This window comes from Lepidochelys olivacea, assembly GCF_965140295.1.
Source record: "Lepidochelys olivacea isolate rLepOli2 genome assembly, chromosome: 21".
Classification (NCBI taxonomy): Eukaryota; Metazoa; Chordata; order Testudines; family Cheloniidae; genus Lepidochelys; species Lepidochelys olivacea.
The window spans coordinates 14,443,473-14,471,430 of NC_140431.1; the positions used below are offsets into that span (position 1 = coordinate 14,443,473).

The window sequence follows — 27,958 nt, forward strand, 5'->3', positions numbered from 1 at the left end:
TGTACATTTTAGAGAACTTTGTTAATTAAAGGCAGGTCATCTGGGTGTGTGTGGAGGGGCTTTATCTCAGGAGACCCTTGACTGCATGATCCCAACTTTGCACCCTAAAAGGTAATCTGCCTATGCATGTACATGCGGGAGTTCTTTGAGACAGGTCACTTGGGAGGAGAATGTGTCTTGGGAGCCCGCCTGATCAAATGACCCCAAATTTACACCACAAACCGTACCCCAGGCCCTCTAACGGCACACCAAATTTTAAGATGATCTGAATGTGCCAGTTAGTTTTAGAGCACTGTAACCAATGGGCTTGAAACTGACATGCTCCGGTACTGGATCTGGATTGCAGCAGCCTGCATACCACTTTATGCAACCAGTCTAATAACTTTGGAAATATTGCAGTCAGTGGCTGGTTTTTGGTGTCGTTCACAAGATGAGATCAGGGGAAGTCTATTGATGTCAATTTATGTGGCTCCTGCATATATATACCTCTCATTACATCTCTGGTCATTAAGAACCAGAACATTTTAGAGGCTGGTCATTTTTGGGGTGCGGGGAGGGGGAGAAGGATATATCTGCTGATCCACTGCACCAAATGACCCCAAATTTTATCAGCAACTCTATTCCTGGCTCTCATGGGCACAGCAATTTTAAAGACATGTGCATTTTACAGCACTCTGAAAAACTGGCTCTGAAACAGAAAGCTTCGTTCAACCTTAACTACGCTATCACTTCTGCATAATCTAGCCCCAGCCTTTATCTCCTCAGAGTCCACAGGCTGACAGTGTTTGCCGGATGGAGCAGTGTTTCCTTTTATTCGTGCCTGACTGTGGGGCACTTTTGTCTGGTGTTTTGATTGCCAGGCACAAAAGAGTCGGTTTTCATTGTACCCTCGGCGATTTCCAATCCTTGGTCCAGCTCTGCGCTTTCTCATCCTTCTTTATTCTCTTTCAAGCAGTATTCACCCTGAGCATCATCCTTATCTGGTGTGTTACACTAGAGACAGAGACGCTGTAGGATCAGCATTCTGCCGGGGAGTTACACTGTCACAGGAATACCAGATGGCCCAGTCACTAACTCAGGTCAGCTTGTTTGAGGGGAGAAATAGTCCTGAAGCTAAAAGAATCATGGGAGGGGACTGTTCTCTCCTAAATGTGAGGCCACCATGGGGCCTGCCCCCCAGCTGCTGTCAAGATACAAGCCATTCTGTCCAATCCAGGATATTTTGGAGATTCCAGCCTAGCTCCACTGGGCCCTTAGTAACACTGATTGCAGCCCAAGGTGTCAGCATTCACAGGAAATGATACACCCCCGACCAGCCGGACATGGAAACCTGTGGGCCTGCTTCTATTTTACACTGATCTAATGCCATTCACTGCCTTCGCTGGGGTTCTTCCTGATGTACCCCAGTGTAAGAGAATGCAGAATCAGGCCCAAATGTACAGCCAAACCTGGCCCATGAATTGATCACAGCTCAGCCTAATTTACTTACAGTGGTTATCAGCATGACCCGGAAACAACCCCATGCTCCTCTTGTAGGCATCCTCATCTTCCGGGCTCATGTCTTCTGTCTCCCACTGGCTGGATACCTTGAAGAAGTTGCTACAGACTCCATAGGCGCAGCACTGGTAGGCATAGGGCACTTCTAGGATTCTAGGGAGGGGAAAAGCAGGTCTCTTAGCTACTTCATGTGGACTGTGTTGGAATTGCAAGCTATCGCTTGAAGAGAGAGGAGAGTTTCCTGCTTCTGCTTGCAGGCAATGGGGCTCTATAGCAAAGCCTGCAATGTGGATCAGTCTGGAAAGAGGCAGCTTAAAAGCCAGGTTGGGAGAGTTGTGCCTCGCTGTCTTAGGGAGCAGCCTGTTTTGGTTCTCTCTGCTTTTTGGATTCTTGTGTGTTATCGTTCTGAAGTCCAAGAAACAAAGTCATGTTACGTTGCAACCTTCCAGTGAGGTTTCTCTGTGTGTGTGTGCTGGGAATGTAACACTTCACTGCTCGTGAAACCCAGGGCCTGATTTCCCATTGCCCTACACTGGGTGCAAAACGCGACTAAACCAGGTTGGGGGGCTCTCTGCATCCTCTGCCCTGCTGTAAGTGACTCAGCCAGCACAGGGCAGGAGTAGGTGCGTGTCCGGTTCCTGACCCGGTTATTACACATGTCCAGGATCCAAAGTAGAAGTTAAAAGCAAGTATTTAACCTCACGGCAAGCTGAGGAGCATTGTGACAACATGGCTAAGTGTCATGCGCGCACTTCCCATCTGCACCTTGCTTTACAAGTAATAGCTCATGACACCCCTTGTGAGACAGATGGATGAGCATGCGCCTATGCGTATGTGTCTTGGGGGGGTGTATTTTTACCCTTTGTGCCCACTGTTTTGAAGGCGCACAAACTACAGAGCAGCCCTCGGGCAGTCTGCTACGAGAGCACCTCACACTGTGGCTTAGTTGTGCCTCTCACCTGAGTGACCTTCCAGCAGGTGGAGTACCTCGTTCTTCTGAAAATGCCACTTAGGATCCCAGTCCTCAGGCCAGGCCTCCGCCTTTTACTGCTCTCAGCCCACAGCGTGCCTCCCTTTGGAAAGTAGCTAGATGCTCAGCTCCCATAACAGCCCCTAGGTGATTCCCCAGTGCTACTGCACCTGCCCAGGCTCTTGAGAACATTGCGTGTGCACCTCACTTAGGCGGAGGCATCGAGAGGGTAGGTCTCCAGCATGGTGATGGACTCACAAAAAACTCTGAGTGCGAGGGGGGACTCGGGCATAGGGGTTAGATTAGAATCAGAAGTCGGGGATACCCCCACTAGCTCTGCCAGCCCGATGGCTCTGGGCCACGCTCTGCCAGCCCACTCAAGGAAGCCTGGCTATGTTTCTTGAATTCACCAAGATACCTGAATGCAGCTGGCTGCTAATCAGAAGCAGGGCCAGTAATTCCATCCTGTATTACAAGGTCAATTAAACCGCAGCTGAATATCATCAGGGTTAAATATCAGGGCTATCAGGCTGAAACAGCATTTTCACCACTGACAGCAAATGCCTGCTTCATTTCTGGAAGCCAGTAAAGCCTGGCAATCCAAGTGAGGCAGCTTTCAGTTTTTCAGGCAGTTAAGGTCTTTTGACAGGATTAGTAAATCTGGGGAAACTCTATAGTCTAAAAGTATGGTTTTGTTTTAAGTTACCAAACATTTCTGGCCGAGCCCTGGGAGGTGATGGGAACTCTGTATACAGATCTGCTTCCTGTTGTAAACTCCAGATTAAATCCTATTACCAAAAGGTGGTAAGAAAGTGAAGATCCTTAGGAGGTGGCTAAGAACTGTTTCCAGATGCCCCCATCAGAAAGGGCAGCAATTAGGACTGAAACTGTCTCTCTAGCACCAGCAAGCTGATGTTTTGGAAGGACCAGTGGGTGCACAGGCTGAGTCTGACTCCAAGGCCCACCCTCCCCATGTCAGTTACTCTGATGTAAATCCAAACCAGCTAAATGGACATCACTAGGGTTAGTCTGGATTCACACCACTGCAAGGGAGAGCTGAATTTGGCCTGATGTCACTGCATTGTATTCGCCTGCATGTCAGGGCTTATCCCCACCAATCCCTCAGCTGTTAACACCAACATTGTTAAAAAAGGCCTCTGATGCTGGCAGCCTCCATTTTTGGAAGCCCAACTTGAGACACTCTAGGCCTGATTTGCACAGGTGCCGAGACCCCACGGTTCCAGCTGGAGTCAGTGGGAACCTTGGGGCATACACCACCTCTGAAAACCACCCCACAGTGAGGACTCCCCAAATCAGAGGCCACTTTTGAAAAATGCTCCGAGTCAGGGTATGAACGTGGCTCATGCACTAGCCACAAAAAGAACAGGAGGACTTGTGGCACCTTAGAGACTAACAAATTTATTTGAGCATAAGCTTTCGTGAGCTACAGCCCACTTCATTGGCTCACGAAAACTTATGCTCAAATAAATTTGTTAGTCTCTAAGGTGCCACAAGTCCTCCTGTTCTTTTTGCGAATACAGACTAACACGGCTGCTCCTCTGAAACCTGCAATAGCCACAGCTCACTGCGCACCAGACAAGGGAACGGCGCTAAGAACTCACTGCTAACACAGGTGCTGAGGCTCGCCACAAAGCTGGCATTCCCAGTGCAGAGGTGGCCTCTGTGCCATAGATTCATAGATATTAAGGTGAGAAGGGACCATTATGATCATCTATGCAGCATTGTCTTGTTTAGCGGCTTAATGTGACTTCCTTCGGGCAGCTCATTAATCCATAGCAGACAAGACACGGCCACACAAACAGCATTTACTGAAGGAAAGCTGGATGTCATTAGCTAGGACTGGCTTCTGAGAATGTTTTCCGTTCAGAGATGCCCCAGGCTCATGCTCCTTGCTTCACGAGCTCCGCTTGTGTGTGTGTGTTTGGCGGATGTGAGCAATGGGACGTTAAGCGGAACATCAGTTTCCCACAGAAGGCTTGGAAGGATGGATGCGGAGTGTTAGCAAGAAACCGGGCTTTCTCGACCTGCCGGCCAGGAGGAATGGCAGGAAAATGTCCAGTAAACAAGGAGAGCAGGCGTCTGATTGAAATAAACAAATAAAGGCCCATTGGCGAGACCCACTTGGAGCTCGGAGGATAAAGGTGAACCGGGCACCCAGAGCAAAACCATACCTCATCTTAGGGAAGCTTTCTTTGCTGAAGGGCTCAGACAGCGCTGGGTTGCCTTGGAGCTTCAGATGGGTCAGTCCACCCAAACCATCCAGCGGCAGGGTGACCAGCTGGTTGTTGGTCAAATCTCTGTTGTCGTGAAAGGAAGGAAGAGCAGCAGGATTAGGGTTTTGCTGATCAGAGGTGTGTTAACCGAGAGAGGCTAGACAGCTTGGCAGATGGCCCATGGTCATCTTGACCTGGTGGATGTCCAAAATATGATACAGAAATGGAGAGGGCAGGAAGTGTTGCTGGGTGCTGACTGGGGGCCAGTCCCAATTTTAGGGGAGTGCCATCTCCAGGGGTGCTGGAATGGGGGGGCCGAGGGGCCATGGCTCTCCCACTTGTTGAAAGTGGACAGGCCTGGGCCGTCCCCTTTTCGCCACGGGCCCTGCCCCTGCCCCTCCTCTTCCCCCTGAGGCCCTGCTCCCCCGCCAGGCCAGAAGCTGGAGCCAGGTCGGGGTAAGAGCTGTGTGGGCAGCTGTGGCGAGCTGTGGACCCTCCACCTGCCCTGGTTGGGAGAGCTGGGGGGGCGGGGATATGGGCCAGGGGCTGCTCCCAGGCCCCCCCATCCCAGGCAAGTGGAGAGGCCCAGGCTTCTCGGTTCAGCTCCAGCTTCTGGCTTGGCCAGGGGGCGGGGCCACAGAGGGGGCGGGGCCTTGTTGCCTCCCGCTATTACAAAGACTCTGTCGCTGCTGGCCATCACTGTAAACTCTACTTCGGTTTTCTGCCTTGCTCTTGTAATCACGGGATTAGAATGTCCTGATCTGCTCCCTCACTCCCACCATCCGTCATGCCCCATTTTCTTGAGGTCTTTTAAAATCAGCCGATTTTCTGGGCTTAGGTCTTGGAAGGCCAATTAGTGGGGCAAAGCACTGTCTCTGCAATTTTCCACATGGCATCAAAAGTAGGGTCTTATCCCTGATTGCAATCACGTACGCAGCTTGCTGACGCCTGCCCATTCATTAGCTTTGGCGATTTGTTCATCCCTTATCAGCTACAGCATAGACAGCCGCAGCCCAAGTGTACTCATCCTGCCCTGCTAACGTGCCTCAGTCCTGACCTAGGGTAAGACTTTGCCTCAGCTCTCTAGTGCAGGGGTCAGAGCGTGTCCCAGTCAAACTCAGCCCTTGGCTCCCAGCAATTCTGGGGACTGGATACCTGTCCGTTAGCAACAGAGACCAATGGATCCTGGCACGTAAACTACTGAATGGTCACCAGACGATGATGACTCTGAATCGATACCCATCCCCTGCTACGTTTAAACTGGTGAGCCAGGGCTAGCTTCATGGCAGGATCATGGCAGGGAAGAAGGCCGGCTATGAAGAGGAAGGCCCCAGATCCTCAAAGGTATTTAGGATCCTAACTCCCATCGAAAGCAACCCTTGAGGAGCGGGGCCTAAGACCCGTGTTGATATAGCATCCACTCTGCTCATTAGCAAAAGGCATCTAGGGAAAATATGGACCCCATGGGAGGTAAATGGGCAGGGACCTTGAGGGTTTATACCTATCTCTGCAGCATGGGGTGCGGGTCACTTGCTATGATCATCTGAGTGTCTCACCAAATCCAATCCCTTCCACTGTAGGCCTTCGGCACTGGTGAACCTTGGTCCCTCCTGTTCTCTGCCCGTGGCATGTAACAGTTTAGTCCCCTGAGGGCAGTAATGCCTTGTTTTAATTCTGGTTGTGGAGCTTGGGGTGGAGGCGGCTGGGTGGTGTTTAAGGGTGTGTGATTCACAGGTCAGACTGGATGATCTGTGTGTCCCTTCCAGCCTTAAACTCTGTGACTCTGTAGCTTCAAGATTTCACTTGAGAGGCACTCTCAGTTGCATGTGTTTGCATTAGCTCGACAGCCATCATGCGGGGCCCACCGAGCCATCCTGTCTGCCAGTCTGTCTGTGTAGGCATTTATACCACACTCATCACTGGTGTGTGTGAGCATCTTTGCCCGGCCTCACTTTCTGCGAGGGAACCTGAGAAATTGTTGCAATTATGTTGCACAAAATTATGCAATTTCACAACTGCACTTTCCTTGTCCCACTGCAGGAGTAATCTCGAAGCAACTTACAGCTTGGTGAGCGAGCGCAGGGTCGCAAAGGCCTCTGGATGAATCGACTGGATGTAATTCCAACTCAGGTCTCTGCAAAGCAAGTACCTGGCGGTGAGGGTGGCTGAGGAGAATGGTGGGGTGCCTGTGAATGGGGAAGCTATCGAGATTGGTAGGCCAAGATGTGAAACGCAGCCACTACCCATCCAAATCTCAATGTCCAAGCTCCCCTGGTTCTCACCACGCTCTGGGGAGACCTCTCTCTTACTGAGGAAGGCCAAATTCTCATCAGCCCTGAACAGATCCCCAATAAAACCTCCTGAGTCCCCTCCACTGGTGTGTGTGTTCTCCTTTTCCTCTCCCATGTCTCTTCTTCCCTCCCCCCATCCTCCCCCAGGCTGCTGGGACTCTGGGCGTTATCATTGACTGTCCCGGGCTCTCTCTTAGTGGGGAAGCCATCCAAAATCAAGCTAGGCTAGATCCGTACCCCCTGGAGTTTTGGAATCCAGCTCTGTTAGCGCAAAGGCTGCACAGCCCCTGTCAGGGCACAAGTTGGCTGGCCCCTGAGGAAAGATTCCCCTTGGGTTTCTTTCTGCAAGTTTGGGGACTTTTGCATTGAAATACTAAACTCCGAGGTACTGACAGTTCATGGCTTCCCCATAGTGCCAAAGCAGCAGGCTACTGGCCCAGATACCCTCTGCTCCCGGTACAGTGACACTGCGGGGAGGCTCCCAGGAATGGGCAAGCAGGGCCCGAATCTGTAGGGATTGGGTGTGCAAGTGTGTGTGAAGTGCTGGTGTGTACGCATTAGCATGCATGGTGCGAATGGATGTGGTTAGGGGGCAGTTGTGTGTCCATGTGAGTTTGTGCGTGTGTAGTTGGTACACGTGGGACATAGTGAGTGAATGTGTGTGGTGTACAGCACCTGTGTGCAGCTGGTAGGTGTAGTCAGTAGTGCGTAAGTGTGCGTGGTTAGTAGGTGTGAGGTGTAGCGTCTGTGCGTTTGTGTAGTTAGTACAGGTGTGGCATAGCGTGCATGTGTTTGTGTGTGGTTAGCATGCGAGGTGTGTATATGTTTCTGTGGGGTTAATATGTGCGGTTAGTGTACGTGACGTGTGTACGGGGGGGGGTCTGTGTGTTCGTGGTGCACACGTGCACATATCAGAGTGTGTGTTTTCTGCACCGTGCTGCATCCACTTCCACGCACGGCCATGAGCTGCAGCCAGCCGCTGCCAGAGCCAGCGCAGTCCATGAGTTCTCTGCCCCGCGGCCCCTCGCTTCCCCTGGGCACCCAGGAACCTAGCAGTGCAAGCAAAGCTTTCAGGGCTGGGACTGCGTGAGCACCTTGCACAAACCTGGCAGTGAGCCCACGGTTCCCCTCCCCCCAACAAAGAGCCCCGCGGTTCCCAGTGCCGGCGGAGCCGGAGCCGGACTCACATGGAGCGGAGGGCCACGAGCTGCCCGAAGGTGTCTGCTCTGATTTCATGGATCCTGTTGTGCTGGAGGCCTCTGAAAAGAGAGAGGCTGGCATGAGAGAGAGGATCTCTCTGGGCCCCTGGCAGCAGAAGAAAGCTTGTCAACCCTGCTCTTATTTCAAGGGGTGAGCTGGTCAGGACACAAAGCAACCCAAACCCAGCCCTCTCCCAAGCGCCTCGCTGGGTGTCAGACAGCGCTCCCTTTCACGCACCCCCCCTCCACCGCACAGCAAAAGAACCGTCTGTCTGGACTTGTCAAAGGCTCTCGCGTTCTCAGCCTTTCCAAGCTGCTGCTCCCATTCCATGCGCCATCCCACCATGGAGCTTGGGTGCTCCACAGCCATGCAAAGCTTGGAGGTGGTGAGTCAGGACGCGCGCCCCGAATGGCTCTTTGCTATAGGGCTGGACAGTGACTGACCCTAGCGTGAGAGAGTGAGTGTGTGTGTGTGTGTTCACACACACGTGCAAGGAGCAGATGCAATCCAGCCCTTCGCAAAGAGCCATTCAGAGGTGCGCGCATTGACCCACCGTCTCCAAATCCCATGCTTTGCACCCTCTTTAAGTCTCAGCCAAGTGCCACGTGCAATCCCTGTCCCTGCACTCTCCTGAATGCAGAGACCATGCCCCTCTGGCAACCCAGGGCACAAGCCACCCAAGGGGGTGGGAAGGAATCAGGGCCAGGGCTGGAGCCACGCTGCACCGGCTTATGGAACCATACTCTCCCATGCACTCCATGAGGTGCGATCCTTCACAGAGCGCTTCTCTCCACTGCCCACAATACCAGCTAGTATTCGCAGCCCAAGCTGTCTCTAAGTCACACATTCAGAAAGGCCAGAGGAGCCATTCTGAGCATTTGCTCTGACCTGCTGCCTAATGCATATCAGAGAACCTCACCCAGGGATCCCTGCATCCAGCCCATAACTTGTGGTCGAGCTAGAGCAGTTTCTAGGTAGAGACACCCCATCTTGCTGTAAAGGCTCCAGCTGATGAAGACTGCACCATGCCCCCTAAGGGGAATCTGGGCTTCTCAAGCAATACCACCTGTCCTGCTGTGAGCGGTGAGTGGGTGTCCTATCTTCCCTTCCTCTTGCCTAGTGAAACACATTCAAGCATCTCATCTTCTGCTGTAATGCTTTGTAGGACTCACCCTCAGCCCTCATGTCTGCCTGCTCCCCTGCCAGGTCTCTGTGCTGTTCCCGAGCATCTCTTGGTTCAGGCTGTCTGCAGACTCAGGCAGACCCCATGACATCAATTACACTCAGTTTCTATTTTCAAGGTTTTCTCCCCAACCATAAAGGCTAGACACATATCATTTTAGACAAAAGGTCCAATTGCGGAGCACAGCTCCGTGGCAAGTGGGTGCATTCCACAGCCAGTTCTGCAGCTGTAGAATCGCAGGATACCTGGGCCCAAGGCACATTCAATGGAATATAGGTACCTAACTTGCTTAGGCGCTTTTGAAAATCCAAACCTTAGCTACCATGGTGATAGGCGTCCTATTAATGCCATCAGCTGGAATAGATCAGGGGATGCTCAGATGGGGAATTAAACTTTGTATGAAGGTAAAGCAGAGCTCAATGCAATCAAGCCCTTCTTTCTCCTCTTGGGGCTGGGATCTCTCCAGAGAAAGCTCCTTGTGGGGTAAGTTCTTTGGGGCAGGGAGCAACTCCTTGTTCTATGTTTGTACAGCCCCTAGCACAACGGGCCTTGGTCCATGGCTGGGGCGACTATTCCACATAATAATACAAATTCTCAGTGCTTCCTGGATGGTGCTGGGCCCTTAGCACAGCCTCTCTCTTGCTTATTTCAGGGGATCTGAGTCCAGTGAACTGAACTTTTTACCCCCAGCATGGATTTGAGTCCTGGCAAAAGCCCGGCTGAGTTTTTATCTCCTTGGAACTGGATCTCCCACGCCTTGCTCAGTCCCTCCTCAGAGCTAGGAGCTATCACCAAGAGGGCCCCTGTCCCCGAACCAAACTTTGAATGAAGGAATCTCTTGACTCACATTTCTTCCAGCTGCTGGCACCTGTGGAAACTGGGCAGCTCCTCGATTTGATTGTGCGAGAGTTCGCTGTGGGAAAGGAATGCCACAGACATGGCAGGAGATTAAGAGCAAAGCAAGCCATCCTGAGAGCATTCTTGGAAAGTAGATATTGCGAAGGAGGGGAGTGGACTGACCTCGGGCCGTGCAGCTGGGGAAAGCAGGAAACCCCAGCACAGAGGCATATCCGCTCAGCGCACACCTGACACTTGGCACTGATTTCCTCCTTCATTTCCTTGCATTATGCACGGATTGCTCAATGGCTCACCGGCTAACCCAGCCCCAGCACAGCTCCATCAATCCCAGCCACATGCGAGCCACTTCTACCGCTGGGGACTGGCTTCTCTTGAGGGGAAGGGCTGCGCAGCTCTCCCCACCCAGCCCCCGCCACAGGGACTTGTGCATGTCAAGGCTCCCCTCCTGCCCCTGTGGATGGATGAGCACTGCACATGCACTTTCAGAGGCCAGGAGACATGTTAGCTCACAGGGTAGTCGGGATGGTGGTGGTGCCTGTTCTCCTCCCTGGCACTGCACGTGCAACGAGCTGCACCATCGGCCTGATCCTGGTGTTTAGCCCTTCTCTTGGAAGACGCCATGTTCAGTGTTTCATTACAGCCAGTGCAGGATGTTCCTGCCTGTCAGCTGCAGCTCCCCCATCCCAGGGGGGGGGTTAAAACATGACCCCCCCCCAAGTCCTTGCTGTGCCATCTGTGCCCCACACTGCACCAGTGAGCAAGCGTTTGTCCACAACTTTGGGGGGAGGGATAGCTCAGTGGTTTGAGGATGGGCCTGCTAAACCCAGGCTTGTGAGTTCAATCCCTGAGGGGGCCATTTAGGGATCTGCAGCAAAAATGGGGATTGGTCCTGCTTTGAGCAGGGGGTTGGACTAGATACCTCCTGAGGTCCCTTTCAACCCTGATATTCTATAAACCTCCCACCCCCCCGCACAACTGTTAGTCCTTATACTTTGTATTTCTATGGCACCATCCAGCCCAGAATCTTAAAGCACTTTACAAACATTAACTATGCCTCCTGTGAGCTACTGTCCCCACTGTACAGGTGGGGAAACTGAGGCATAGAGTGATGAAGTGACTTGCCCAGGGATGTACAGTCAGTGACAGAGCCAGGCACAAAGTCCCTGAGTCCTGACTCCTAGCAGGTTCAATTCTTACTTCAGCCACAGGCTTCCAGTGTGACCTTGGGGCAGTCCTAGAATCATAGAATCATAGAATATCAAGGTTGGAAGGGACCTCAGGAGGTCATCTAGTCCCACCCCCTGCTCAAAGCAGGACCAACCCCAACTAAATCATCCCAGCCAGGGTTTTGTCAAGCCTGACCTTAAAAACCTCTAAGGAAGAAGATTCCACCACCTCCCTAAGGAACCCATTCCAGTGCTTCACCACCCTCCAACTGAAAAAGTTTTCCTAAAGAGTCACTTAGATGGGGCCTCAGTTCCCGATCTGTACAATGGGGCTAATACCGCTGTCCTGCGTCACAGGGATGTGTGACGATAAATACATTAAAGATTGTGAGGTGCTCAGATACCACGGCGATGGGGGCCAGAGAAGTACCTTAGAGAGAGATCTAGTCTCCTGCTTTAACCACTAGACCACGCTACCACGCCACACAGACATTGACCCTTGCTTTTGCCTGACCTGCGATCACTATAAAAAAGGTATATTTTTAACAGCCATTCTGTCTCCCATCAATAATGAATCGAATTAACGCTCTCAGGCCGAGAAAAGGCACAAGGGAAAATATGAGAGAAAGAGGCAAAACCATCCAGTTCACAGAGGAGAGGAAAGCATGACTGGTAAAGCAGGTCAAAAAAATTCCATCCAAACAGTTTTTCAACTGAAAGTGCGGTTTTGACTAAATGAAAATTTTCACAAAAAGTCTCTGCTTTCCATGGACAGTTTGGAACCCTTTTTTAAAAAAAAAAAAAAAATCCCCAAATACCCGAAGACTGAAACAATTTGGCCAAACCCTAATTTTTTTGATTCCGAATTGCTACCCCGGTGCCTCCTGGAAGTTTGAGGTCAATTGCCTGATGCTCCCATTCTCCTCTGTGATCTGTGTTCCCTTGCCAGACTAGGTCTCCCGGAGTTCACCCTAGCCAGGGTCTCCCAGGATACACCACAGCGGCTCAACAAGAAAGGAGACCAGGGTGCATCATGGAAAATGTAGTCTGGCCGAAGAGACCGGCCCATAGAGGAGAACAGCATCAGCACTACAGTCCCATGTGGCACCTTGGCAGCATTTCCAAATCAAATTTTAATTTTTTTTTTGTCAACCTTTTTTCCACTGAATATGTTCAGTTTTCAATTTTTTTTGCCAAAAAGTTGACGTTTTCCATGGGGAAAAAACCCCCCACTTTCCAACCAGCTCTGGTGATCGCATCAGGAAAGACTTACGGACAGATCCCCCTCTCATGGACACCAGTGTCACACCGTTGCTGGGGTCACGTCTGATTTACACCAGGTAAGCGAGAGGTGACTCAGGCCCAGACACCCTTAATCAGTGGTGCATTGCAGGTACACAGGGGGAGGCCTTGCTCCGCCAGGCGTTGTGGCTTTTGGGGCTCAGAGACCTGGGTTTGTTTGGTGCAATGCCTTGGGCAAAGCGGGTAGGATTCCCCCCAGCCCTGCAGTTGGTGTGCCATTGGCACCTGGGCAAAGCAGGGGCAAGACATGGCCATGCTGACTTGGTAGCACTTCGCACCCGCTCCACTCTGCCCTGACACTGGGGCGAATAGCACACAAAGCCGCAGAGCAGAGAGAAGTCAATCCCAGCGGGTGTCTGATTAGCTAATGTCCCGGAGCCCAGAGCTGCCTCACTGGGCGCTGTGCTGGGATCAGACAAGCAAACCAAAGAATGGGGCAGTGAAATCCGGTGGAGAAGCACGTGAGTTACTCACAGGACTCGGAGGCTGGGCAGCTGCTGGCACATTCCTCTGGGAAGCAAACGGATCCCTGCCCGGGTCAAGGTCCTGGGGGCGTGAAGGAGACAGAAGGGGCGACTGAGAAGCTGGCATGCAGAGAGCCCAGCCCTCGCTGAGGGAGGACAGAGCAAATGAAAGAGCAAAGCACATGGTGAGAAATTAAAGGTGACTTGGTAAGAGGGAGGAAGGACCCTGCACTGGGCTGGGGGAAGGGAGGGATGAGTTCAACATGCCCCGTGGCTCACGGATTGCTTGGTTCTACACCTAATCTGCCAATGGGCTTCTCCTTGGAGACTGTGGAAGGGGAATGTGCTGGTCCCACAGACATCCCCAGAGCACCCTCCATCCGGGGATCAGGGCTGTGCTCTGCCACTGGGGTTGGTAGTGGGGGAATCTGAGGCCCTGCGGAAACGGTGGGAGGTTCTGCAGTGTCAGCAGGGTCTCTGTCCGTGGAGCTCTCCGATCTGCCGCAGATACCCCCTTCCCCGCGGGAATGACGTGGTAGCACTGGGACTGAACGGTTGGTGCGGGATATGATTTCTGGAGGACCATGTGCGTAGCTGGCTTCACAGACCAAGTCGGGGGGAGGTAGCGAGCCAGAGACCACAGTGGCAAAGAGACACGTGGAGGGCAAAGGTGGGGGACTCCAGGAGGAGCTATGGGGAGCAGCCGCAGAGAGGAGCCTCCAGGATAGGCAGTGGAGTTTCCCGTGGCGTCTAAGACCCTGCACTGCAGAGCTTGGTAAACGCTCTCTCCTCCAAGCCCGTGCCCAAGCCCGGAAGGAACACCACGAGGAACGAGGAAGAGGGCGACTTGCCACTCACAGAATTTCGAGGCTGGTGGTTCCTTTAAGGTCTGGGAATTTTCTGATGTCTGTTGCTCCGTTCAGTGACCTGCAGAGAAGGATGGACAAGCTCAGGGGGGGTCGTATGGAAGATGGGCAGAGCAAACTGGAAGGAGCGAGGGCAGGTGCTGGAGCTTCCGAATCCCCCCTTCTCCCAAAAGCTTTGGCAGCTGACAAGCGGTGGCCCAAGCCTAGCTAGGAAGGTGGGAAGCACTGCCATGCCGGACGACACCTCTCCCAGGAGCGTGTCACTGCTGGCTGGGGTGTGGAGCAGGGCACAGATGCATTGAACCAGGGACTCGGGCGTTTACCCCCCAGGAAACTTGGCAGGGTCCCACCCACCCCCTCCAAACCCTGACATTCTTGGCAAATTGCTTCCAACAACAACAAAATGATGGTAGGGGATCGCCTCCAAGCTCCCCGGTGCCTTTATCTCAGGGAGCTAAAGAACGCTGCGTGGTTCTTGTTAGAAGTTATTTTATTAGCTGGAGCATATAACTATGCACCCAGTGGCTTTATGAGGCTTGTAAAGAGAGCACGTCTGAGGTTACCTCTGCCATGGGCCCATCTGCCGTGCACCAACAGAGGAGGATTGGCTGCAAAACACCCCATGTGCAGGCCTGGCTGGTCAAGAAGATGCACCACACAATGGCAAGTGGCGCCAGAGGAGATGCAGGCTAATGCCTGTCAGTGCGTTTCCAGTTGTGACACACTGCTATGGCAATGCATTACTGTGTGTCTGTTCTGTGAGCCGCTGTCCCCGTGAAGCCTCTGCCTGGCAGCATGGTATTGCCAGGGCCGGGCAGTGCTGCACAGTGGTGTGAGACTCGGCGCACGGAGAATGCAGCAAGTTAAGGAGCATCTGCGGCTCAAGCGGGGCCGTGGCAGGAAGCACACCGATGTCTGGTGAGTGGGATGGTTCTCCAGAGAGGTGCAGGGACACCGCAGAGTCCTGGGGGGCTAGCACCCAGGCCCTGCCATGCTTGCAGTGAGAAAGGAGGCCCCTCTCAGAACGGTTGCTCTGAGCGACTGCAGACACCTGGGTCATTAACATGGGCCATGCAGAGCTCTGCCAAGATCCCCTGGTGAAGGTACTTCCAGACACGAGGGCTTGGACAGCAAAGGGGGATGGAAGACGCTCAGTCTGCTGGCCCCGGAAGCTTGGATTGCCAATTGTATTACCTCTCTAAGGACCTGAGTGATGAACTTACAGAGTGTGCAGCTTTGACAAGAACTGGAATGCGGACTGTCCAACAAACTGGATGGGATTGTCATAAAAATGGCTGCAAAGGAGACAAATACCCAGCTTAGGTTACCCTGTGCGGACTGGAGGAGATGCTAGCATTAGTCCAAAGCAGCGGAAGCGACTAGGAATGAGCTATGCAAGAGATTCTGGCATCCTCATGGTGAGCCCACCTGCTCCAGATCATTCCTGCCTATGCTACAGGCTCCAACCCAGGCTGGGCATTGAAGGGAGGCCCCGGGGTAAGCGCTCTGCAGCCCTGGCTTTGCCTGCTGGGCTGCAGGTGCCTCCATGAAGTCCCATCACTGCTCTGAGCCACGACTGGAAGGTGCATGGCGCAATGGAGCTGCTCCCCTGTTAAATCAAACTGCTGCGCGTGCCGCGTAGAACGGGGCTGAGGGTCGTGTTGTTTGGCTCTGATTGTATTTTCCCATCCCTCAGAGCGGAGCAGTGCCCCGTGTCACCCGCTGTCCCCTCCATCGCCAGAAGGTGGGATTCCCCCGTGTGACGTACAGCATCAGCCCGTCAGAGCTTCCACCAATTCATCGCCAAAAGTGGGGTGGGGAAACCAGAGGGAGGAAGTGCCTGGAAAACCTGCAGGGTAGGACAGGAGTGGTACCGGCAGCCCTCTGCATCCTACCCATGGGCCTTCACACCCCGCTGGGTCTGGGGTGGTGATCGTGGCCTGCTGAACTGGCTTGGCTCAGCTCTCCCTAGCCGCGTCCCAGGCTCGCAGCTACAGCTATTACAAACAAGTTCCAAGCATGGGCTCTAAGCATCACCGTGGGCTAACATCTGGGCAGGCATGGAGAAACCCCTCCACCGCTGTGTGTTACACACAGCAATACCACTGCTGTATAAATGATCTGTTCATCTCTCCGCCGCTCTAAGGGCTTCATGTGAGACTGGAGCCATCAGAGCTGGGGTTGGTGGGACACATGGGAAAAAGAGGGGGTCAGAGGACAGGAGGGAGGGGGAGGCATAGCTCAGTGGTTTGAGCACTGGCCTGCTAAACCCAGGGTTGTGAGCTCAGTCCTTGAGGGGGCCATTTAGGGATCTGGGGCAAAAATTGGGGACTGGTCCTGCTTTGAGCAGGGGGTTGGACTACATGACCTCCTGAGGTCTCTTCGAACCCTGATATTCTATGAGGGGAAGAACTAAGAGACAAACCTTCATCTTACATTAGGGTCCTTCTTTCATCACATCCCACCCTCCGCAGCACATGCATGTCAGATTACGACCCTGGGAAATGATGGAGATCCCCTGTATAGAATGAAGTAGGAAAGCTGGTTCACATTGCTTACATGGTTTGGAGTAAAGGATTCCCAACAAATGCCTTCTCTGGAATAGCCTTTATGTTGTTGTTATGGAAGCCCCTGTTGGAAGAGAAAGGCCAGGTTGTGACTGGGTCAGAAGATGGGAAAGGAAAACCCCTTAAAAGAGGTAGAGGATTTGAAACACAGAGGGGATGCACAGAGTTATAGATTCTGAGGCCAGAAGGGACCATTGCGATCATCTCACCTGACATAGGTCAGAGAACGTCCCTACTATGATCCCTAGAGCAGAGCTTTTAGAAAGACACCCCATCTCGATTTAAAAATGGCCGCTGATGGAGACTCCACCATGACCCTTAGGATGGGGTCAGAGCCTTAGACATGGTCCATACTTAAAATTAGATTGACCTCACTGTGCCGCTCAGGGCTGTGCAAAATTTTGCACCGAGTGCTGGTTGTGTAGCTGCGGCTAGCTGATGGAAGAATTCTTCTGTCAGCTGAGCTACCCCCTTCTCGGATGATGGGGATTAGCTCCATCAAGGGAAAACCCCTTCTGTTAACGCAGGGTGCTCCAGGGGCCCAGCTGTAGCGCAGACTCACCCGTAGACGCTGTCTCACCCGTAATGCCACTGAAATGAATGTAGAAGGCGCATCATCGACTGCCCTGCTCCATCAGACCTGGGGCCTGGTTGGCCTAGCCCCGCTCAGGTTGAGTAGCATGGCCTGCCAGGAATAGCACCACTGAAGACAGTGGGATTACTCCTGGATCAAGGGGGCTGTTAAATATAGGGAAGAGTGTCCGATTCTGGGAGCACAATGAAAGGAATGGGCCCATTTTATGCCACCTTATCTAGCCAAGGATTTTAGGTTCTTTAAAAAGTCTCACCATTACGTCTGCCCAACTTTTAACTACGTTTGCAGCCTGTTCGTGGGACGGCTGGCTTGATGCAGGGCTGGCCATAGCACTTCCTGGCCATGCCCAGGAAATGGTTTGCCTCCCACCTTGTCACAGATTGCATCAAGCCCAGGAAAGACCCCTGTGATCCTCCGCTCTGCCCTCCGGCTTAACGCAAGCCAGAGACGCCCACCCAAGGAGTCCTGCGCTGAGCCCAGCGTTGTGTGGCGGAGCTAGAGCAGATCATCGAGAGGGAAACAGCCCCTGAGCGATGGTCAATCCACACATCCCTCGGGAACCCGTTTCAACGGTTAATTCCCCCTAGGTGCCTCTTGTTTCCACTCTGATTTCAGCTTCCAGCTGTTGGCTTCAGCTCTGCCTTTGGGTCTACTATGAGCAATCTTCTTCCTACCCGGACTTCTTCTTCCTACCGGGACTTCTTCTTCCTCCGGCCAAGCAAAAAAACCCTCTGTCTCCCACCCAACCCCTCCTCAAAATACTAACGGGGCTGCCTCTTGTCCCCATGCCCGCACTCTACATCACCACGAATGAGCAGCACAGCCTCAGGGTCGATAAATAACCAGGGAGCCCCAGCTCCCTGCAAAATGGGCTTGTCCCTGTCTCAGGGCCCATCCCTGGCACTTGCATGGACAATAGTTCTGCGCCCTTGTGGAGCCACTGACCAGCTAAGCTGGTGACCCTGCCAGCAGGCTGGGTTGAGCGCATACACTCCCCTTGTCCTGCCGGCCAGTGATGTGGCCACCATGGCCTCCCTGAAGCCACTCAGCGAGCAGCCCCTCTCGCCGGCCCTCCCGCACATTGGCAGGTATATGTGCAGATAGTGAGTCTGGGCATGGGTGTGACTGGTGCGGCCGAGAGGGGGCTGGCATAGCAGAGGGGCACTAGACTGTCACAGGGGAAGACAAAGAACGGAGCGGGCGACATAGAGCAGGAGTAGGCGTGGCAGGAGGAGAGTGGGGGTGGAAGGTGCTTGGGGTAAGAGGGAGGAGAAAGGGAGGAAAAGGAAAAAAAGGGGACAATCTCACAGATCACGCTAATGGTAGGAACAGGCCGCCCCACCCTGCCACGGCTCTCGGCAGCCAAAGGTCGCTCCCAGGCCTGGTGCTGAGAGGGGCAGACACAAACATGTGATAGGCTACACAGGCGAGGTGTGTGTCCAAACAGCACAGGAAGGACCCTTGTTGTATGTTAATCGGGGATGGGCCATATTGATCCTTTCCCCGGATCCGCCAGTCAGAGGGGAGCAAGCCACGAGAAGGGTCCCATGTGCGGTGTAGACACCCAGAGTCTGTGGGTGCTAGAGGAGGCTGGAGGTGCTGCTGGGGCTGAGAACAGCAGCTACCACAGGGGGTTGCCTTATAAGCACCAGGCTAACTCCACGGGTACGCTGCCTCTCTGGGCCCGATCCTGGAGGTGGACGTCAGTGAGAGTTGGGGCTCTAAACAAGTCTCAGTGGCTGAGTTGCACAGTGGGGGAGGGACTAGGGGGGGTCAGTCACAACAGCTTAGGGTCTTATCCAAACCCTACTGATGGCAACGGCGCATCTCCCACTTACAGGAGGTCCTGTAAGGGATGATCTGGTGGTTCCTTCTGGCCCTAAACTCTATGGCTGTAATGGGCTTTGGCTCGGGTCCTTAGCCAGGCCTACCAGGAGGCCGAGGCCAGTCAGCGCTGGGGAGCTGCGAGGCCGGGGGGAGTGCGCCTCCTCGTCTCCCGGCTCCATGTGGGCTCTCCTTGGTGGTCCCCCCACCCTGCATTCTGCCAGAGGCCACATCTGTTTAAACTCATCACCGTTGGCCGGCTGGTGTCATGACTTCTAGAAATGCTCTTTCCACGCTAATGAGGCCCCGTGAAGCATGTGTTGCCACGGTGGGGTGGAATGAGCTATTTTAATGGGGATCGCAGAGACGGTAGGGAGGAGTTTGGAGGCTGCTCTCCCCAGCTCAGGCCATGCGTGGCCCTTTATGGGTTACTATCTTGTCGACAATTCAGTTGGAATGCAGTAAATAAGAAATCTCACAGCTCCTGTAGCCGGCCTAGCGTCCTGATGGCTACCGGGAATTCCAGCAGCTTGTTATAGTTCAGGTCCCTGAAAGAAAGAGAGGGAAAGCATTCATTAAGGCCGCTGTAGGAGCTCAGCGGAGCATGTCCGTGCTCTGAAGGGATGGAAACTTGGTTATTAAGCATCAGAGATGGCTGTTTCCAGCTGTGCTGATCCAGCCACCAACGTCTGGAAACAACACACATTCCTGCCACAGGAATATTCCCAGCTAGGGGCATTGTCAGGCATGGGCCAGACCGGGCTCTGGCTGCCTAGAAGATGTGACTGTCTGGAATCCTCAGCCTCTCACCCCCGACCCCACAACAGTCCTCAGCGTTGGCCCGAGTTGGGCTCATTCACTATCTTCACTTTGTCCGCCCCCCACCCTGGAGTCTCACTCTCACATACTATTGTAGTTATAGACATTTGCCGCATGCCCTGGGGGGGGCCACATCTGAGCATGTTTACAAAAACAAGATACAAACAGCAGCTGCCGTTCCATGGGCCTCGGGGAAGGGCCACCGCTCTGATCCCCATCTCCCAGCCACCAAATGTGGCGTGCAAGAAGGAGGAGGGGATTCCAGAACAGGGGGCCGCCCAGCGGGAATGCTCTGCCGCTCGCCCCCAGGTGCTCAGCCCAGCTAGCTGTAGCTGCCCTGATGGAGCAGGCTCTGGGCATTAACTCCTGATGGTCCTGCTTTTGGGACGGGGATTGGATATCCTGGACTGAATGCAGAGGTGATGCACAAGGTTTGGGCGGGGGGGGTTAGACTCCTGGGGAGCTACTGACACTTGGTGTGCACAGGAGGGGAAGTCAGTGTAACTGGCTGGCAGAGGCGCTAGAAGGAACTTACAGCAGGGGGGTGGTTTCCTTTAGCTCGCACCTTCCTACATCTTCTGGTTAGCTGCTCATCTTGCTACGCTCTCCCGACCCTCTCATCACATGAGATGCCCCATCTTACCCTCCCTGGGCATCCGAGTGGCAGTTTGAGCGGTGATGTGGGAGGGAGAGATGCAGATTAAATGGTGGCCGGCGGTTAAGACTCTAATTGGGTCTGAACTGGTGTTGCACATGTTGGGGGGGAAGGACTAAGGTATAGTCACACCAGCTTAGTGGCTGATCCAACTCTGCTGACATCAATGGAGAGTCCTGCATTGACTTCAATGGGCTTTGGCTCACTTAGACTCAGATCCATTTCATACATCTTCTGGGGACCCCTCTACCAGTCCATCCTGTCCCACCCATGCCAGGTCCATGCCCTGTTCCAACTCCCTGCTGAAGCTGAGGTTGCCTCAATCACAATGGGAAGAGAGTGGGGGTTGGGGCGGCTAGCAAAGGTGCCCAAGACAGGAGCAAATTCTGCCTCTGGAGAGGGGAGTCTGTCCTAGCATTTCAACTCTGGCAATGGGGCTTCAATGCAGTTGATACTCTCCATGGAGACGCAGTTTCACCTTGAGATGGTACAATCCAGTCCTACTGATCCCTTATGGGCCAGGGCACCAAGAGACCGCGCTGAAGGTCGCACTTAGCATTGCAAGGCATGCATATCACGACACTCCTTTCTACTGGCAGGTAACTCAGTGAATTTTAAGAGGTGAATCCCTTGGAACATTAGAGGAATTACTGGCTCCTACAGATTACTGTGTAATTACACGTAATCATTCCCAAAGTAATTACATCAAACCTGGATTGTGGGTTACAAGACAAAAAGAACCATGAATTTACAGCAATGAGATGGTATTTGCTGCCTAATTACCTGCTAACTCCCACCCCCTGGGTCCTCACCGGGTAATTACCCTCTAATTCTCCCCTGTCCCCACCCCTACATGGTAATTACCCCATAATTCTCCTCTGAGCCGCACCCCTACATGATAATTACCCTGTAACTCCCCCCTGTTCCCGCCCCTACGTGGTAATGACCCTGTAACTCCCCCCTGGCCCTGCCCCTACATGGTAATTACCCTGCAACTCCCTCTGGCTCTGCCCCTACATGGTAATTACTCTGTAACTCCCCACTGGCCCTGCCCCTACCTGGTAATTCCCTGTCCCAATCTAGGATATCCGGCCATCTTGTACTTGTGACAGTGACCCAAGCCTGACTCAGTGACATGGAAAAGAAAAGAATGAAAATAGCCTAAAAATTCCCTAATCCTGGCATCCTCATCCCTTCCTACAGGACACACCGCTGTCCCTGCTGCCTGTAGGCTGACCAGAAGTCCCATTTTTAAAGGGACAGTCCTTGGGGACTTTTTCTTATATAGGCGCCTATTACCGCCCACCCCCTGTCCTGTTTTTTCGCAGTTGCTATCCGGTCACCCTAGCTGCCTGAGACAATCAAGGGCCCGCGGCTGGGCTAATGCTTTCCACCTTCTTGTCATGTTTACAAGTCTATCCTGAGCTGCATGGGTAGGGATCCAACTGGACTCCCTGAAAGCTACCTACATGAACCAAGGGGAGGCTACACATGACGACGCTATCCCTAAGTCTGAACCACACTGGGTCAATTAAGAGAGCTCCCTTGTCAATGAAGGATGGGTTGGTTTGACCCATTAAAGCCGGACATTGAGCTCATGGGTCAGTATGTGTGACGGGTCAGTTTCTCCATCAAGTCTGCTCCAGGTAATCTCTCCAGGATTAAGTGGGCTGACTCTGTTGCTCATACAACTTGTTATTGGGGGTGGGGGGGAAGCATTACCTGTTATCCGACCCATGGTACTTCGCTGGCCTCTATCACCAGAGTATCTGAGCACCTCAGAGTCATTACTATATTTGCCCTCACACAGCCCCCTGCAGCAAGGCTACTGTCACCATTGCTCATACAGCGAAACTGAGGCCCAGAGCGGCAAAGGGGCTTGCCCAAGGTCACATAGGACATCTATGGCCCAGCAGGTACTGGTACCCAAGTCAACCAAATTCTATGCTAGTGCTCTAGCCAGCGGACAAGCCTACCACTCTCACTTAAACAGTTTCAGTCCACCAATAAGGGAGCTGAGCCAATACCATGTGGCTTATGTGGCCAATCACGTATCATGGAAAACAAATAGGGAGGGGTTCCCCACTGGGCAACAGACAGCACAAGGCTGAGCCACCGCTTCAGTCCTGCTCCAGCCTTTGCAGGTCCTAAGTGGTGGCTAAGCCCCTACACAGGGGTGAGTTTCACCCCCATGAGCAGCTGGTATATTTATGAGCAGTCCACAGGAGGAAAACGCTTCCCAGCAGAAACCAGGCTTGGCTCCCGGATGAGTCACTAGCAGAAAAAAGCACCTTAATTCACAGCCAATATAATTTGCAAGGAATAATTCAACAAGCTCTAATATTTGCTCCCTCTCTTGCTCTGAAATTGCATTTCCTTTCCAATATATTTCCCTCTCAGGCAGACTATTACACAGGCTCCCTTCTCTTTCATCAGCAGACTAAACATTTTGTTTGCACATCAATGTGTCTGCAAGTATGTACAGGAATCGTTCCTCCCGAATAAATACACCCTTTCTTCCCAGCACTGCAGGCATCTCCGGACTCCCCTGTCAATACTTGGCAGATACAGGGTGTATTGTATTCAGCAGATACCTCTGGGTAGACAAGCCACCCCTGTACTCTGCCATGTATTGTGCTGTGTGGGAAGCTGAAGCAGACCCAGGTGCAATTGTGTTGTTCAGACCCAGGTGCAATTGTGTTGTCTGACTGGTGGTAACCTTGGGCTGTCCGGGAGAGACGCTGGACTTTTCTAAAGGATCCTGCTATCTTTTGCCCCAGTGTTTCCCAAGAGCCTCCACCCTGGAAGAAGAAACCAATTGCATCAGCATGCAGCTCTGCTATGGGGTGTTAGCGGCCTGCCCATCTTGATGTATATGTCACCCTCGCCCCTCTGGCTGGTCCATCTCTGGGATGCACCCCACTCTGGAAAACACTGATCTACACTGAGTTCCCATCCAATTCAGTGAGACCAATAAGCAGAGAGTTATTTTCACTTCCAGGAGTCTCCCCTGCCACGTGGGACCCGTTCCCCAAGTCCTTACTCAGGCGTGGCTCATGCCTTACTTCCCTAAAAAGAGCCCACCTGTAACTATTGAGAAAAATCTCTAGACTTGACTTTCAGAGAGAAGGTCACTGGCATGGGAAACCCTGGCTGTGCTCTTGTAGGGCAAACCAGCATCCCCACTCCCCCTTGCTGGGAGTGCTGATGGGTAAGGCAACGATTTACTCACGGGTATTTTTAGTAAAAGTCACGGACAAGTCACGGGCAAGAAACAGAAAATCATGACCCATGGCCTGTCCATGACTTTTACCATAAATGCCCCTTGAATCTTGGTTGGGGGAGCTCTGGGCAGTCTGGAGTCAGCCACACTGGCCACTGCAGAAGTCACAGAGGTCGCAGGACGTCATGGAATCCGAGACTTCCGTGACCCCTGTGACCAACACAGAGCCCTACTGATGGGATGCCGATGACCTACAACGAAGGCATGAATCATATTGGCAAGAGCATTGGCCAAAGAGGACAGGTACTTCCCAGATTCCTCAGCTCAGGAGCTGCAGCAGTGATGAGCCGCGCAGGAGGGAGACAATGCTGAATATTCAGCGACGCTAATTCTGCGAAGACACGGTAGGAGATCTGTCTCCATAAAGATAAGAATAGCATCTGGGGGTCAATTCCATCCCTGGTGTAACACCACTGCCTTTGTTCTGGGGATAAATTTGGCCCGTCCTGTCTTACCTGTCTTGGTTTTCCTGTGGGTGACAGAACTTGAATTCTTCTCTTGGTTTGTCTTTTGGAAAAGATGGACTGGGTGCAGCTAGGGGGAAAACCTGGCTCTAGGGGAAGTCAGTAGGCATTTCAGCATTGACTTCAGTGGGGAGTCGGTGTCACCCACAGAGTCTTTAGACTTGAAGAGGCTCTTTTTGTGGAGCCAGGATTGGGAAAAGACACTCAAGGAAGTCACGCCTGGCTACAGCACTGCGGCCTTCCCAGCTTTAATCTTCCAGGGATGCTGAGCTGTGCCTCTAAGAGGTACAGAACAGAACTTACAGCCTGAGGGGAAGGGAGTGTTTGGGGGGTGGGGGAGAGGAGGGCTGTTGAAGGTACAGGGGCCACCCCCAGGGTCACCGGCATCTCCACAGTGCTGTGTGCCATGACCTCACCCCCAGCCCCACACCAGGCTTGTGACGGGAGCCTCAGAGGGCAGCATTGTTATGGTTTCCTTCCGTTGTGCCTGTGCTGGGGGGAATCTTCCCGTGGCTGGATTCAGAGATTTTAGGGCCCCTTTATGCTCCTCCGGCCCTGTTATGTGGTGTAAAGAGAGCAGAGAAGGGAATCTCAGCCATGTTTTCTAAAAACTGATGGAAATCTAGTTCCTCCTCTCTGAGCTCAGGTACGCAGGTACCATGATGATGAGTTCAGTATAAAGACAAGAGACAGACAGAGAGATGTATGGGGTGTATGGGGATAGATAGACAGATAAATGTGGTGTATGGGAATAGATAGATAGATAGATAGATAGATAGATAGATAGATAGATAGATAGATAGATAGATGTGGTGTATGGGAAGAGTGAGAGAGCGATCTTGTCCTAGAGTGACTGATAACAACCGTGTCATATGAACAAACTTTATAAAACACCTTGTGAATTTGTTTTCCTCCCTCAGTATTTAAAATTTGTTCAGAAGGGTTAATAATTAGTTCTCTAAAGTTTTTTCTCATCTTCACAGCATTGGGTTCGGTCCTTGCAAAGACATGGGGAAGGCTGCAAGAGCCCATGCTTGCCACCAGGTGGCACTGTACTACAGCTGGGTGCTGCCATGGTGACCTGGGTTGGCCAAAGCCTCCCCCTTGCTCAGGGGAGGGAGAAGTGAGCCAGGTCTGCATTCAGCATCTGTGCATCGTCCACTGCATGAGCTGGGTGCTCTCTGCTGGATGGTGGGAGGCTTTCTCCTTCCAGCCCCCAGCTGGGAAAGGGGATACCATGCCCACCCTGTCTGATGGGAAGATACCGACACACCATCCCTTTCCCATCTTCCCCAGCACCATACGAGTTGAGCTCCACGTAAGGAATAAATGATACAGGCCTGACAGGAGGGTGTTTTGCCCACGATCAAGGGCTTTACAGAGCCAAATTGGCCGGCCAAGTGTTTTGGGGAATGGTGTGCAAGAGACATTATAATAAAAATACCATTTCTCTTCACCGAGCTCCAAGACACCAGCTCCAGACACCACAATTGGACTTTTAAGGTGATCATGTCTGTTCCTTTAGTTACAAACAAAACCGCTTAAAGTCACCCCCCAACCCCCAACCCCGGCCTCCGCTGGAGCCATAGCGAGCTGGGTGGGACACTATTTAATACTCATTTTATAGAGTGCCTCTAGCTTCATATTTGCAAGATCTCAACCAACCCTGTTTACTTAGAAATAAAAGCAAATTGACATCAGCGCAGCCCTTATGTCAGACAGTAACTGCCAGGGTGACTTGAAACTGACAATGCGCAGCCTGGAACTATTAATCACTTAAAACAGGCCAGAAAAAGAGGAGGGGGGAAACAAGATAAGTGCAACTCAATTTTCTGCCTGTTACAGGCTATTAGTGGTTCCACAAAGAAAACCCAAACCAAAAATTATATGGAACTATAAATTCTTCCCTAAGCCACAAAACACCAGAGATTTGCAGCTTATACACCTGCTGGGGGAATAAGTTTAGAACCTGGAGGTAAGATGTTTGCTGGTGATGTCAGTCCCCCTGCAAAGCCCGGGATGTCACTCGAACTCCCCAGGAGTCTCCTCAGCAGACCAGGATACTTGATTCGTGCGACACCAGGCATGCCTCAAGGGAGTTATGGCAGTGTGTGCATCCAACTGGCAGCTAACCAGACTGCGGGAAAATTGGGTTACCGGTGGTGCTTGCGGCACTGGTTATGGTGAGCAAATCAAGCATCACTAATTCATAGATTTAAAGCCTGAAGGGCCCATTATGATCATCTGCATAGCACAGGTGAGAGAATCTCACCTGCATCAAGTCCATAGCTTCCGGCTGAGCTTTTAGAGAGAGACACCCAATCCTGATTTAAAGAGTGAATAATAAGGAAGATTAGGATGCCAGCGTGGGTGGTCTGCCCACACCCCATTCTGGCAAGCATCAGCAAGGCTATGCTGATACAGTGCAGAGATAGTCAGTTCCACTGCTCCATAGGCTTTAGAAAAACACAAGGGGTCCCTTCAAAGTGCCAAGGCACTACAGCTCCTTGTAACAACGGGACAAACGCTGCGCTGACTGCAGGTTCAGGGCCTATGCTTATTTCACAGAGGCCACCAAACCGACGTCTCATGACAGCAACTTTGGGTCGCAAGCGGCCACAGCTGGAGTTGAACTGGCAACCTGAAAGTAGCTCATTCCTGGACCACCCAGTCCCATTAAGCCATATTAAATTACCAGCAATGATGATGATTTCATATTTATGTTGTGGTAGCATCTAGAGGCCGCAGCTAGTTTGGGCCCCATGGTGCTGGGTGGTGAGCATAAGAACATAAGAACGGCCAGACCAAAGGTCCATCTAGCCCAGGATCCTGTCTGCCGACAGTGGCCAGTGCCAGGTGCCCCAGAGGGAATGAACAGAGCAGGTAATCATCAAGTGATCCACCCCGTCTCCCATTCCCAGCTTCTGGCAAACAGAGGCTAGGGACACCATCCCTGCCCATCCTGGCTAATAGCCACAGACGGACCTGTCCTCCATGAACGTATCTCGTTCTTTTTTGGAACTTGCTGGCTAAAGGACAAGATATAACAGGTGCGTGAGATAAACCCAGCGGGTCAGGGTGGGAAATAGGGTAAAATAAAAAACAGCCCGTTGCCAGGTCACAACAGGGGTGGAGGGTGGGGGGGTGGAACAGCGATCACAGCCCTCCCCTGCTGAGCCATTACTGAAGTCTTACATGGGCACTGGGGAAGAGGTGAATTTATCCCCCATTGGCACAAACAAAGGCTCGGTGCTGCACAAGACACAGAATGAAGGCAGCACTGGGAGGTGCTTTAGCATGTGCCATCTGGTCTGGCTCCCTGCTTGTGGAAGAAGCAAGTCTGCAGGGGGGTGGAGAATGGAACTGGCTGTTTCTCACCTGTGCAAATGCCTTTCCCTCTACGCAGAACACAGCAAACCCCTGGCAGAGAAAGCACCCACCGTCTGGCCTTGGGGGAAACTGGTCAGAGCGCCCCAGAGCCAGCTTTTTGGCTAGCACAGAGCATTTCTTCCATCCAGGCATTTATTCTTACCAGCCTTGCATGGAAACAGCCCCATCTTTGCCTCGCATAGAGTGTTTGAGTCACTATCCAGGGGTTTACACAGGATTGAAACTTATACTGGAGGGGGAAGGCATCTGTCTGGAGCTCCTGCCTTATACATCTCCAGCTGCTAGTCCCTCTCCATCAGGGCTCTGTTCCCTATTTAGAGATGTAGCAGT

The 27,958-nt window shown here is 52.6% G+C and overlaps 1 protein-coding gene across 1 annotated transcript in view; it reads right to left on the bottom strand.

The window, feature by feature from the left end:
• Positions 1–27,958, bottom strand: part of LGR6 (leucine rich repeat containing G protein-coupled receptor 6) — a 201,204-nt gene that overhangs the window by 16,243 nt on the left and 157,003 nt on the right. The window contains exons 7-16 of the mRNA XM_084611351.1: positions 19,497–19,565; positions 16,591–16,662; positions 15,255–15,326; positions 14,024–14,092; positions 13,176–13,247; positions 10,223–10,288; positions 8,180–8,251; positions 6,764–6,835; positions 4,660–4,785; positions 1,490–1,650 (exon numbers count right to left, since the gene is read on the bottom strand). Of these exons, the coding sequence (XP_084467477.1) occupies positions 1,490–1,650; positions 4,660–4,785; positions 6,764–6,835; positions 8,180–8,251; positions 10,223–10,288; positions 13,176–13,247; positions 14,024–14,092; positions 15,255–15,326; positions 16,591–16,662; positions 19,497–19,565 (851 nt within the window). The remainder of the gene's footprint in view (positions 1–1,489; positions 1,651–4,659; positions 4,786–6,763; positions 6,836–8,179; positions 8,252–10,222; positions 10,289–13,175; positions 13,248–14,023; positions 14,093–15,254; positions 15,327–16,590; positions 16,663–19,496; positions 19,566–27,958) is intronic.